This window comes from Haliotis cracherodii, unplaced genomic scaffold (assembly GCF_022045235.1).
Source record: "Haliotis cracherodii isolate W230 unplaced genomic scaffold, xgHalCrac1.p SCAF_10, whole genome shotgun sequence".
Classification (NCBI taxonomy): domain Eukaryota; kingdom Metazoa; phylum Mollusca; class Gastropoda; order Lepetellida; family Haliotidae; genus Haliotis; species Haliotis cracherodii.
The window spans coordinates 31,225,834-31,240,215 of record NW_027266265.1 but is presented as its reverse complement, the minus strand read 5'-3'; the positions used below and the strand labels follow the sequence as shown (position 1 = coordinate 31,240,215).

General features: G+C 40.5%; 1 protein-coding gene across 7 annotated transcripts in view; it reads left to right on the top strand.

Moving 5' to 3' along the window:
* LOC139454305 (WD repeat-containing protein 7-like) overlaps window positions 1–13,955 on the top strand; it is a 43,862-nt gene extending 29,907 nt beyond the window's left edge. For all 7 annotated transcript variants that reach the window (XM_071235932.1, XM_071235930.1, XM_071235928.1 and 4 more), the window contains 11 exons: window positions 250–387; window positions 1,197–1,977; window positions 2,240–2,474; window positions 3,079–3,268; window positions 3,882–4,085; window positions 5,041–5,227; window positions 6,231–6,501; window positions 6,874–6,956; window positions 8,029–8,131; window positions 8,717–8,821; window positions 9,380–13,955. In XM_071235932.1, the coding sequence (XP_071092033.1) occupies window positions 250–387; window positions 1,197–1,977; window positions 2,240–2,474; window positions 3,079–3,268; window positions 3,882–4,085; window positions 5,041–5,227; window positions 6,231–6,501; window positions 6,874–6,956; window positions 8,029–8,131; window positions 8,717–8,821; window positions 9,380–9,565 (2,483 nt within the window). In that variant the 3' untranslated portion in view covers window positions 9,566–13,955. The remainder of the gene's footprint in view (window positions 1–249; window positions 388–1,196; window positions 1,978–2,239; window positions 2,475–3,078; window positions 3,269–3,881; window positions 4,086–5,040; window positions 5,228–6,230; window positions 6,502–6,873; window positions 6,957–8,028; window positions 8,132–8,716; window positions 8,822–9,379) is intronic.
* Window positions 13,956–14,382: the final 427 nt, after the last annotated feature.

Here is a 14,382-nt window from a genome sequence, read left to right as displayed (position 1 = left end):
ATTGGTTTCGAGATACAGAAATCAAAATGCTTCACTCACTTGTACCAAGAAGTCATGAGCCTCCATGCTGATGGCTGATAAGGAAATTAATCCGACATGTAGGTTTATCAGATCTTGATGCAGAGAGCTATCACATAGGATTAAAGTTGAGTTCTGAGTTTTGTGAGATTAGTTCTTCAGTAATCATGGTAATGTGTTATGAGATTTACTGATGCATGAGATGACATGAGACTGCTGTTGTGTGTGCAGTGCAACTGTTGACGGAGGAGTATGCCACCATGTCCCCCGGAGAGCTGGAGGCGAGGGGACTCATCGGGATGACAGAGGACCAGCTCATCAAGTCCTCCGGAGGCCTGGAGCTGTCAGACACACAACAGAAGCTCATGGGTAAACCATTGCATCACTAGGACCTGGCTTTGTTCCTTCTTCATTAACAGATGGGGCATATGTAGCCTGTAATGTGCTGTGCAGAGTTGTGTCCCTTTTGCGTGCCATTAATCTATGATTGTGGGTTCATATCCCAGATTCACCTAATTATCTACCGTATTTTCTCAGTTATTTGTGTTGTGTAAGAAGTCATGTGCCCATGTATAATGCGCACTCCCTCTAGCGGGCTCAATATTTTGGAAAAAAAGAAATTTGAATATTATGCGCAGAAAAAAATTACACCGTACCCTTTCAGCGAAGTCCGCCAAACGAACGTGTGATAAGAAACTTTGTCAGTACAAATTTGAAATTTGAGATAAAAAATCACCAGACATGTTTATTTACCGTTAAAATAGTATTTATTGTTCTGCTAGGCATTGTTTTATATCTAGGGATTAAGATTACCTTGTGTATTTTCTCGTAAACTAAGCCGGAAACAGCAATCAGCTGTACACACGTTTTCACCAAAGTGGTAAACGTCTAAAACCTGCATTACTGGGGACCCGTGGCTGAAGTAGCATTAATATCTATAACTCTCTCACTCAGTTACAAAAATGTCATCTGATAGAAAGTCAACTCTGAATAATAGGGACATTTAGATACAGTTTATTACCTCAGAAAATTACACTGTTCATGTACAGCTGATTTAAATATTTTTTGTAAGGTGTAAGTAAAGAGAAAGCAAATAATTAAGTCTATGTTAACTTCATGTTTGAAGGAGAGGTCCTTTGGTAGAATTCCACGCTAACTGTAATGATCGATGTCCACAGGTTTCATAGCCAAAGCTAAGGAAAAGGCTGAGAATGTTGGTCAGAAGATACAAGCAAGGGCAGAGACAGCTGGACTCGTTCCTGTACAAACAGGAGGTCGTTTAACTCCCACAAGAATGAGTGCAAGTCCCTCAAGGCGAAGTAACACCAAGCCTGATGGCCTTGTTGTCAATGACAATTTAACACTGGAGATCGCTCAGTTCTTCATGTCATGTCTTCATGCATGGGGCCTGGATCCAGATCTTGATAGATTGTGTGTTAACAAACTGGGACTGCTGAAACCTCAGTGCCCCATATCGTTTGGCCTGCTGTCCCGCCAGGGCCACATGTCACTGATGCTGCCAGGATGGCACAAGCGTGTTTGTCAGGAGGAGTTGGTGGGCATCAGCGGCGACATTGGGAAGACAACTCTTGCTGATCAAGCACGGACTGCAGCCATGAAGGGAATGGATAAAGGGACTGCTGATGAATCCAGCAAGAAGACACTGCTTGCACAGAGGTCAGGGAGTGTTCCGTTTGATGTAGAGCACCTGCTGTTCAGTGATGGGGATCTGGAAAGTGAGCTTCGTCACAACACATCTTCTGAGGACCAGAAGGCAGCGAGCCGGCCACCTCTGTCAGCCCTACAGGAAGAGACCAGGATCTTCTCTGCCAAGGCAAGATGGAAAATCTCCAGCGGTGTGACCACTCAGCACCTCCTCAGTGTAATCTCAGTAGCCAACACACTGATGGGGATGAGTCATGCCAGCTTCATCTTTGGTAAACAGAGCAGATCAAGGAGGTAAGTACATAACCATATTATTAAGGCATCAGGTAGCTCTTTGTTTAAAAAACTGGGAAAAATGCAAAATCAATGTCACCAGTGCTCATGTTTTGTTTGCAATCGTGCAACAATGGAGTGGATTTATGGTCCGTCTGTTGAAGGTTTTCTCTATTTCTCAGTTATTTGTGTTGTGTAAGAAGTCATGTGCTTTTATAGCCACCAAAGTTGCAAATTTTCATCCGCTTAATTTTCAAACCAAATAATCTCTTCCCTGTAACAGGAAGGGCAATAGTCAGTTCACCAATCACCATGGCATTATCATGAATGAGACTGACAGTGATGCAGGTAGTGAGGACGAAGACAGTGTCAGTATCCTGCAGGCCCAGATAAAGCAGGGCTGGAGTCTGCTAGCAGCGCTACACTGCGTGCTACTGCCCGAGCTGGTAGGTCCCGCTCACTACCAATCCCCTCAGCTGGAGATGCTGGCTCGCAGGTGGCAGGATCGCTGTCTGGAGGTGAGAACCTTACACTACGCTGGCTAGGTGGCCTTGCCATGTTGAATTTCAGGTCATTTCTTAGCTCACAATAAGAATAGTACATTGCATTTGCAAACATTAGTCAATTTTCTGCATGAAAGAGAAAGATAGGTTCATATTAATTTGAGTTTTCTGTCCATTATGTCCTTTGTCTTTTTGAGAAATATTATCAAGTGAATGTCTTCAATTTTGTTTGTTAATTGTTTTCCCTATTTATGAACCTTGTTTGTTTGCAAAAGATTTAATCTACAGCATTAATTTCAAACTGAGAAAAATCATAATGCTAAATAAAATCTCAGCTAAACATTAGGTAAAGTACCAGTAATGATATTTTCTAGACATCAGTCTGATCTTTGCAATGCAAAAGCCACAATGAAGTATTATTATATTTGCATCAAAATTATAAAACTGTGAGGTTGGAGGCATTTTAGTTTTCACTTTTAGAAAAGAAAAGTGACTATCTGTTCAAGGTATCAGTGGACATCACCTGTTGATGGAAGTGATTCCCATGCAGCATGAACGTTTGGTTGAACTATGTAGATGGCTTATTTCATCAAGTGACTGTTGAAGTTTTGTTTGACAGATTAGAGAAGCAGCCCAGGCTCTTCTGTTGGCTGAGCTTCGTCGGATTGGACCTGAAGGACGGAAAGCAATAATAGATGAATGGTCTCCATACCTGCCGACCTATGTGGACCCCCAGCACAGCCTGCTGAGTGACCCTCAGCGTGGGGAGGAGGACGAGGAAGAGGAAGATGATGAACAGATGCTGGCAGGTGAGTACTGTCTCTACCTGAATGTTCATCAGCAAAATGGAAATAATTGATGTGCTGCAGGCTTTTCCGAAGACTCTTAAACAAATAAATATGTTGTAGAGAACCAAGATTAGGAATTGTTTTTTTCTCATCAGGACCACAAAAAGGATCTGCTACATGGTGAAATGGTAAAAGTGGTTCTCCTCAAGGAAGTGAATTTTACTCGTCTTATGTCATTTTTCACCCTGGTTCTATTGATATATGATTACAATGTTGCCAGTACGATGTAAAGTTTTAACTCGACCACTAACTCACTCCTAGTTAACTCCAAAATTAACTTTAAAACCATTCTGAAACATTTGCAACTTATTGTAAGGATGCTAGCCTCTTTTCTAAACACTCCTGGCTGTACAGGTTCATAATTATTCAAAATAGCAATATTCAAGAGCAAGTATATTTGTCCCATTATTAACCCAGGATTCATCTTTATTAGAAATAACAATTTTAGATCATCTTGAAAAGTGAGCTTTAGTAACTCAGTACTCTTTTGTTGAGAACTATATTGTGAAAAGATGTAATAAAACCAAACGTATAATATGATAAATATAAAATTATGCTTTTCTTTTCTTTTCAGGTGATTCTCCTGCCCACAAAGTATCTGTGTCATTTGAAAGTCGAAGAAAACAGGCAACTGCTATTGTGATGTTAGGTGTGATAGGAGCAGAGTTTGGGCACGAGATAGAACCCAACCGACGCAAGGTGGAGGAGATAAAGAAGGGCAAGAGGAATGTCCAAGAAGGCTTCAGTCTCACAAACTACAACCTCTCCAGACACACTAGTGAGTACAGCATCATGGAAGTACAAGGTCAAGTGTCCCTCACAGAATTGTCATTTTCATAGATACTCGGTGTGGGTCAATTGTTAGATCTTTAGCTCAGTTGTCAGTTCAGGAAATTGGCAAACAAATGAGTAGTTTATTGCTTAAACATATTTGGTGTTTTGCTGCATAAGTTAATGGTTTCCCCTGTGTAGTTCCCTGGGGAAGAATAGGTCCTTAGCTGTCTTGCTTGTCTTTAAAGCTGACTGATAAATCGCTGGTTATGTAAGATTTGCACATTATTTTTCGAGGGATATGCGTCACATCTACAGTTTGCAGCGGACCTCTGAGGTGTCATCAGAGCAGCATCCACGAACAAACGGGTGGTTTATTGATACGAACAATGAGGAAAGAAACTAACAAGATATCATTGATAATTAACCATAATAAGTACTGGGGACATATTCTAAGTGAGAACATCGTTTGGGTCTAATGGATAGAGCATCTACCTGGAGAGGAGGAGGTCGGTGGTTCGATCCCTGGCCACGTCATTCCAAAATACATTAAAATATGGTACTTCTTGTTACCCTGCCGGGGTCTAGGTATTATGAGATAAAACAAAGACTCTTTGGCAAGGAGTGTCCGAGAGGGGTATCAATGTTAAACAGTGGCATAGAATCTCAGTGGGCTAGCTCTATGAAACTGACATTAGTCCGGACACACTTGAATGCACACACACAGACAGACAGACAGATGACATTTCACCTCACCTCACTATTTTCACCTTGTATTGTTGGATTAGATGGGTATTGTTGGATTAACCTGAGTCAGCTTGTCTGAGACTTGTAAAAAGACCAGTGACGTTTCCTTGTGTACTACAAATTTTACTATCAGGAAGATAGCAACTCTGAAGCAGATCGTTACTAGTGACAATATTAATTTATTCCTAACCCTGCTTTCAAACTTCACCTTGCAGGCAAGGCTCTAACGTTCCTGTTGCTGACCCCTCCCAGTCCCCGCCTACCCTCCAATACCCCCATCCGCCGTGCGGCCATCGACCTGTTGGGTAGAGGCTTCACTGTTTGGGAGCCGTACCTGGACGTGTCCTCCGTGCTGCTGGGGCTGCTGGAGCTGTGTGTGGATGCAGACAGGCTACTGCCAAGGTGAGTCTCACACTCGTAACTATAGCTGTCCAGTGACTGCCAATCACACACTGGTGAATAATCATCAAAACGTGCATTTAGACCGTTAAAAAATGCTTAAGTGACAGGAACATCAGATGAGTGGCTTGTCTTGCAGAATTTTATCCTTATTATCACTTAATACTTTTGTGATTTTGCAACAAAAGAAGTAAAAGATTGTCAGCTTGGATATTGCTACCATTTTCTACACTATATGTGTATGTGGATCAGTTGGTTCTTTGACCAAAACAACTCCAAAAGAAATGAGCCAATTACAAGAATCCTTTGTATTCAGTGCAGGATTTCTAAGTTACAAATAGATATGGTATATACCCGTGAATGGAATTAAAAAGAGGCCACCCTGACTGTAGACTGGATCCAAGGGAATGAAATATGTTCAATACCCAAATAACACAATCAAATACCCAATGTAAATGTTAATATGTGAGTAAACGCTCAATGGCTCAAACAATTATCTGGAGCCCTGTGTATGAGTCACTGCTTACGCTTTCAACACTGGTTATCAACACATTCACTTACTTGTACAGATAATAGATGCTGTTTCCATTCATGTCTTTACAATCCCTGGCAGGCATGTTCTGCAATTTCTATAGCTGGTCTTGGTTGAGTGTTCAGCATGACCACAAGTCTGCTTGTCCAATGCCAGTGAAAATCTGTAAGGACTAGTAGCTTTCTTTCTAATTGTGATGATATTACATGAACAGATTTTTGCATGTTGTGTCTACCCATGAGAACTGATGCCAATTTCTGTTTTGTGAGTAAGGAGTTCAAATTGCTGTTAACTTGTGAAACCAAGTTGAGTGTGGATTTGTTTGTAGTACACTGTGACCTTGATTAAATGAAAAAAATAAATAAAACATGTTGATATTTCATTGTGTTTGGCTCTTTCTTACCGGCATAAAATGAATTGTTTTTGTTTTGACTTTATTGTTCAGGATAGTAATAATAATGCGTATGTTTGCAGCATGAGCTATGGGCTCCCTCTGACCCCAGCAGCAGATGCCTGCAGATCCGCCCGCCATGCTCTGTCCCTGATAGCAACAGCCCGACCCCCAGCACTCATCATCACCATGGCCAAGGAGGTGGCACGATACAACGCCCTGGCACAGAACACCCAGTCTCAACATGCACAGATCCTCAACTCTGTGCTGGTCAGAGCCAAGCAGGAGATCCTCCATGTTATTGAGCTGCTGGTCGAGAAAATGCCAAATGATGTGGCTGATCTCATTTGTGAGGTAAGTATATGCTTTCTTTTAATAGGATCTCAGACTTGTCAGTTCTTTCTCTCTTTTTCACCCTCCCCCGAATATTGTAAATATGGTCAATCTCTTTTTTGCAGTAGTTTTTGATGTTCTGATTTCATACTCACATATTTGTTTGAACAGCAGATGGAAAAGATAATGATTAATGATTAACAGCATTTTTTTCATTTTATTGCGTCTGTTGATATTATTTATGTTAACTATTGATATTTAAACTTGTCATCAGTATTTTGCCATTGGGTCATGGAACTGTTGTGAAGCATCAATATACCCCTAGTTATAGTTTCATGGGGAGAAGGTGTGTGGAGCGACAATGTCTGACAGCCTGAAAATTGTGTGTTCCAGGTAATGGATGTGACCATGCATTGTCTGGAGATAACCCAGCTCAAGGCCAAGGGGCTGCAGGAACTCTTCCCAGCAGTCTGCAGGTAGGGTGGGGGCAGGGAGGGTGGAACATGCAGGAAGGGGAAGGTAGGATGGGGCAAAGGTGGAGGGCATGCAAGATGGCGCACGGGGGAGGGGGAGGGACAAGCAGCATGAGGCAGGTAGGGTGGGACATTCAGGGAGAGGCAGGTAGGGTGGGGGCAGGGAGGGTGGAACATGCAAGAAGGGGAAGGTAGGATGGGGCAAAGGTGGAGGGCATGCAAGATGGCGCACGGGGGAGGGGGAGGGACAAGCAGCATGAGGCAGGTAGGGTGGGACATTCAGGGAGAGGCAGGTAGGGTGGGACATTCAGGGAGAGGCAGGTAGGGTGGGGGCAGGGAGGGTGGAACATGCAGGAAGGGGAAGGTAGGATGGGGCAAGGATGGAGGGCATGCAAGATGGCGCAAGGGGGGAGGGACAAGCAGCATGAGGCAGGTAGGGTGGGACAAGCAGGGAGAGGCAGTCAGGGTGGGACATTCAGGGAGAGGCAGTCAGGGTGGGACATTCAGGGAGAGGCAGGTAGGATGGGGCAAGGAGGGAGGGGCAGGTAGGGTGGGACAAGAAGCATGGGGCAGGTTGGGTGGGGCACACAGGAAGGGCCAGGTAGGGAGGGTCATGTTGTGCAAACAGTCAGGGACATCTTCAATTAGTGGGGATCCTGGTGTCCTTGAGAGTTGCTGCTATAATACTTGAATCTAGGAACATCAAAAATCTTTAAACTTTGTCATTAGGACTATGACAAGTATCCCTTAATTTGGACCATTGGTTTGTGTTGTTAAATATAACCACAAACTGTGGTCAAGTTAAAAAGAAAAAGACAGCCTTTGTTTAGAATGAACACTGTTAATAGTGAATGAAGTTGATCATTGATTTAACTATTTAGGGTGATCAGGCTCGTTGACTTGGTTGATCGCATGTCATGGTACCTTGACGGCCTGTGACGTTGCTAATAATATGCATCGCTGATTTGTCAGGTCAAGACTCGATTATTTACAGACTACAGTGACATAGGTGAATACTGCTGACTGCAGTGTTAAACAGCGTTCACTCATTCAATTATTATTTTGATATATATAGGTTCAGTATGGTATCGTACTGTGGACAAACCAAGCGGATCTGGGTGGGGGCCAAGAACGGTGGCCTGGCTCTGTACGAGATGAAGCAACATGCCAAGTGTCAGGTAGAGGAACATTATTTACTTACAAAAAGCTTAATGTTATTGAATGATACGTTCGTAAAATAAAATACTAAAGAGGGGCAGTGATGCCCATTTTGTCTCATGCTAGAAATTAGTGCCATGTTGAAACTGAGACACTGTCTTTTGTGTAATTAAATTAATCATTAATTGATGGGTACAGTGGTAGAAGTTAACAAAGTGACTTATGAAGACTTTTGTGAAACTTTAAGGACTGCGAAGACATTGCACAAGTAGGAATATTGCCAAAATCAAAACAATATTTAATTCAGGGGTAGAAACTAACATATTTAGTCCACTAGTCCTTATAATGATATATAGCAAAACCTTTAAAAATGGCAAATTTCAACTAGTCCTTATGATACCTTAGCTATGGGGCAGTTTGGCAAGGACTACAGGACTAGTTTCCAACGCTGATTTACGCTTGGAACAGTTTTATAGTTTTACAAAACTGGTGACTCTCTAATTCTACACTGTTAAGGATGATTGTATGCAGTACTGACACCATGTTTGCAAGCATGTTTGTATGTGACAAAGCAATGTATTGTTGTACACTGTTGTTGTTTCCAGCTTATTCCAGGCCACCATGGTCCAATCATTGCCGTGTCTGTCAACCCAGACGGCAAGTTCCTGGCCACGTTCTCCCATGTTGACAGTAAACTCAAGTTCTGGCAGGTAGGAACTGTCACCCTCACAGACTTCTCAATAAAGAATGTTGGCATTTGTGATTGAAGACGTTATAAAATGACTACATCATGAATTAACCCTTGCTACCAACATTAAAAGTTTTTTTTGATTCCCAAATTTGCCTGATGTATATATTATAAACCTTTGTCAGACTGACATCAGTGGAGGATCAGTGCACACATACATAGTAGGTCACTAAATCCAGCCAGATGTCAATAAATCCATCTCCACTTCTTCAGTGGGGATTCCAGGTTAGAATAGGTCCCCAGCAAGCTATGCTGGTCTTAGAGGCGACCAAATGGATCGGGTAGTCAGGGTTTGTGACCTTGATTATTGCAAGGCTTAGTACCCTGACGACGTGGATCGTTGCTCATAGTATCGATCACTGGATTGTCTAATCCAGGGTTGATTATTTATAGGCTGCCGTCATAGAGCTGGAAGATTGTTGAGTGCAGCGTTAAACATCAGACATGCACACACACGCACGCACACCTACCTTGTTTTTGAAGAGCAAGTTTGTTTAGTTTCCTTGCTGCTATGTTTCAGACTGCTTCGTCTTCTCTGTTTGGTATTGGATCTCAGCAGACCAAGTGTATAAGGCAGTACACTACTGCGCCGTGTCAAGTCACCCCAGTCACCAACATCCTCAAACTCGTCCGACTTGTATGGATTGACAACAGAACCGTTGTCTTGCTCACTGTTGATGGAACAGAGACAAAATATTCTGTATAGGATGGTGAATTGGTTCATGACACATATCTGGGCATTATGTGCTTGAAGAGCGAAGGGCTATGGAATCAGTATCAAAACATTGTTGGTTGAAATATCTTCAGCACTTTAATATCCAAAAAGCTTCAAGCAATTCTTCATATGCTGGTGTAGTACAGTGTGTTCTGATGTAGTTGAGACTTCTAGGGGTGTAACGATTGATCAACTAGCAACAGCGGGATTGTTTATGGCCCAAAGGCAATACATAGATGACAAGCTAAGAAACCAATTGCTAATATCAGTACCGTACTACACTGTCAGTAGACCTAATTGAATTAATAAGATACATTTCCATTCTTTCTTTTTTTTTGACAGTCTCCTTACTTGAAGAGACATGGATATCCATTCATAAAGTATACTTAATTTTTTTACAGACAATATTGGGATGTAATTCATAAAGCGATATCCTGTGAACTAAGACAAAGTGAGCATGTAAGACTTTGTCATCATGTCAAAGAATGCAAGGAAATCTACTTTGTGGGATATACTTATGAAACTATCACAATGTCATTACAATAGTTGGTCATATATTGCAGTAACAAGGTTAAACATTAACGCAAGTCTGCTAGTCCAAGGTTAGTAGAATTCAGGAAGGACTAGCATGACTAATGACATTCCCTTGTGGACTACCACTTTTGCCATTTGGTAAATGGTAACTCTGTAACCAATTGGTTGTTTTTTTCTACCCGGAAGTGAAAATTGATATTTCTATCCAAGCAATAGTATTTGATGTAGTAGAGATGTTCTCGATTGTCACCCCAAGAGACTTCCTATGCATTGTCGTGCAGCTTGGTTGCATGTAGTGAAGCATTCAGCGCTATCCAGGCTGTTACATAATTGTATACACACTCAGTGTTGTTGTGGTCAAACCATTGCTGCCTGCTACTTGATTTATCACTGATGGAAGGTCTATATTTAAAGGCAAGAAAAGTGAGGATCAGACATTTCAGTAAAGTGTGTGATCCTGGTTACACAGTTATTGTTACTCCTGTACTAAACATGTTAGGATGCTAGGAAGGCTGTAATCATACACTTGTAGCAGATACCATGGTGTGCAGAGTTGTGTCCCTTGGGCATGCCGGAAGCCTACAGTCATGGGTTTGAATCCCAGATTCAACATGATTATTTTTCTTGGCTTATCAGCACAATTCTCATACTTGTGGGGTTCACCAAAGTGGTTATATCCTACGATCTGCATCACTTTGGGCTTTCCTCCCACATTTAAATATCATGACAGGTTATAACTGATTAACTGTTCAAAGCAGCATCAAACACAACTCTCTCACTCACTCACTCACTCACTCACCAATCACACTCACTCAACGTACTTTAATACACTGTATTCCAACACTGACCACAAATTAAGTATTATTAAGTAAACTTAAAGTTTTTAGCTTATCCTGCATTACTCCTTAATACATTTACTGCTGCTTTTTGACAGAAAGACGAACTGTGTGAGACCACAAAGGGTACAAATCATGAACCAAAGAGAATATAGTTAGTAAACGATGAATGTAGAAACATGCAGTACAGCAACACAATAAGCTTTGTTTCCACAAGGTAAACAATAGTATGTCTGCCCGTGGAGGTTACCAAGCAGTAATGTGCTTTGATGTGACATCATATCTTCCGGGTCACGTGCCGACTGTGCGAGGGTGCGGCCTCTACTGGTTGGAACAACGTTTCTTTAGCAGCTGGATCTCACACAGTTCATCCCTCTGTCAGAAAACAGTATACAAATGTAAACAATACTTAGATTTTATTCAATTCTAACATGCCTGTGTTATGACGAATTTAATCATTATATGCTAGTCATTATCCAATCCTCAGTATTCATAACCGTTCAAAATATTTGTCTACATCATCACAAAACACATCAGTTTTATTGGTTAATAAACCTGAGAAAATCTCTGCTTACCATCTCATTTCAATGAAATGAATAGATGCAAGCACAGCAGTTACAGGAGAGTGAGACCTTGAATTACTTTGCTGTGTGTAGGAGCTCTCAGAATCCTCTTGTTAGGGGTAAAGGTCAAACCTTGGTACAAAACAGGCTGCTGTTCTGGTGTCTGTAGGTTTGTCAGTAATTCAGCATTTTAGTAACAGTCCATTGTTGATAAAAACTGTTGTGACTACACGACAGGTGATCTTTGATGGAACAATTCCATTTATGTTTGAGTCATTCCATAGTGTACATGGGAAGTATCTAGTCATGTATATAGCACTACACAAACCAGGAGACTTGGAGAGAGGAAGACACCAGCTGGACTGGTGCTGAACATCATGGGGAGCGGGTGCTTGTACCATCCCAGGGATTCACCCAGGTCATACTATATGGGAGTCATGTGAACTCTGAATATGGGGGGTCCCAGGCATGATAAGGGAGTCCAAAGTACTACTGTTCCATAAACAAATGAAATTTGAAGTATTTAGGAAGCCTTAATGTATAGATGGGGCTTAACATAAATTGTATAAAAGAAAATCCGACATGGACAGTAGAAGTTAATGTGCATGCTACTTTGCATAGCTATTGATATCTCATATCCCATGAGATTTGTAGTGCAAATTGTTGGCTCTCAATTTTTTTCGCATATTGGGTTAATATTTTGGGTTAATATTAAAAGACTGTTTTATTTTATTACAAGAACGTGATTAATGGGAAATGCCATGAGATACACTTCAGTTGATCTACTGCCAGATAGATTATATGAAAAGATTTTTGTTCATTAACTTTTGATTTTAGAGACTTAAGTCATTATCAAATATTAGCAGAAATATTTAAAAGCGTCTAAAATTGTATTCCAGCAGGCAGTTCTGATGCTTTGAACAATGTTTTGTATATTTGGCAACAACTTCACAAAGGCTAAGGAGGGGGGGGGTGGCTCCATGATGTTCAGTACGAGTCTAGCGTACTGTGTGAGATGGGTATAACATCTAGCTTACTGTGTATATACCATCATCACCTGGGTGGATGCTCCCCTGCCTCAAATTAAGTTGTCAATTGTTTATAGATCTTGATTTGATCAAATGTAAATAAGAATAAGAATCAGTTGGCTGAACGAACAAAACATAATGACCTCAACCAAGCAACTTTGGTGTTCATCCTGCAAAGTGTTGTAGAATTGAGAATGTCTGCTGGTATGATTTTGTGTTCACTGTGAATTGCCCAGAAGTGAATCAGAGTAGCGCCTCAACATCCGCTAAGCGTTGCATTGTCTTCTTGTTGCATGATGTCATTGCACTATATGATGTCATCAGTGGAATGTCGCTGCACGAAAAAATGTTAATTTGCACAATTATATTAATTTGTTGAAAAAAATTCACAATATATTTCTTTTGGATGAAATTTTTAGTGATATATTTAAAAAAAAATTATACCTTATCCAAAACTGTCAAACACATTATGTGTTTACTCAGTATATGTCTATTGTAGAGTGTAAAATTGGTGCAATAGCTTACAAAATTCTGCAATAATATGCACACTTACCTCCTCCTTTCTTTATTTGGACAGATTAAATAACAAGCATTTAAAAGTTAAATACTCTCAATACACACCAGCAGACATCTTTAACGGTTTGAGAATCTTGAGGTACGTGTGTTTGAGAGAGGGGAGACTACTCAAGTGATGGTGTTTGGGAGCAACTACTTACTACTGATACAACATGCTTATGGTGAAGCCACAAGTTCTCGCATTACTGGTATTGCTTGTATTATAAATCTTTTTAATTATCATATATTTTGTGTGTATCTTCATGTTGTTGTCTTGTGTGTTGTCTATGAACATTCCTTATGTACTGTGAGAGTCAATTCCAATTTTTAGAGGACCATTTTGAAAGAAACACTTTCTTCTATGAAGTGTCTTCTGGAGAAATCATTCAATAATTGTCCATTAAGACATACCCTCAGCTTTCTTTACTTACCAATCTATCTTTTATGATTGAGTAACTTTAGCACTGTTGTGTGACATTAAGGTTCAAACTACCCATGATAGTCTGGTTTCAGATGACATTATTACTGCCATGTGTGAAACTCAGAAAGTGTCTCTGTGAGATTGGGCAACTGTTCATATTGATCTACTTTGTACAATTTGATTCAGCAGACAACCAAAGCAGTGTTTGAACAACTTGAATCCAACTTTGAAAGAATGACAATTTGCTCCAACCAAGTCCCACTTTAATACTAAACTGCTGGGCCAAAGAAAGTGTCCACCTGTGTTTGATGATGGCCGAAGATGAAACAAGGAAGAAATGGTTATTCGATGGTGAAATATTTGATAGGAGTATCATAGGCGATATTACATGCATCATATCAATGAGTATCTTACAACAAGTCAGCCCTTAAAGGCATTAAACATTTTGATACCGTTTGTAATTTTTAGAAAAAAATCAAAGTTTCAAGTATATACTTTCTTTTGCCTGGCAGTTTAGTAATATTTAAACTTGGATCTCATCAAAAGAGATGTTTTGAAAAAAAAAAAAATTCTTTTAAATTTAATCTTTCTTCTTCAACGTTGTGTTGTGTTCTATATTTGTTTGATGGATTAATATATAGCTTAGCCAGATAGCTTCACCTGTTCCAACGCTGTGTGTATGTTGTGTCTATTGTCGGTACTTAACTTGTATGTTCAAGTGTATTGAAGGTTATATGAGTACACCTGTATAGAAATTGTGAGGATCATCCTCCACTTGGCTGTGAAATGTGTAAATATGTATATATGACATGAAGAGAATGTTCCATATTAACATGACTAGGAATGTGTAGTTTGGTGATTATTTAGTTTT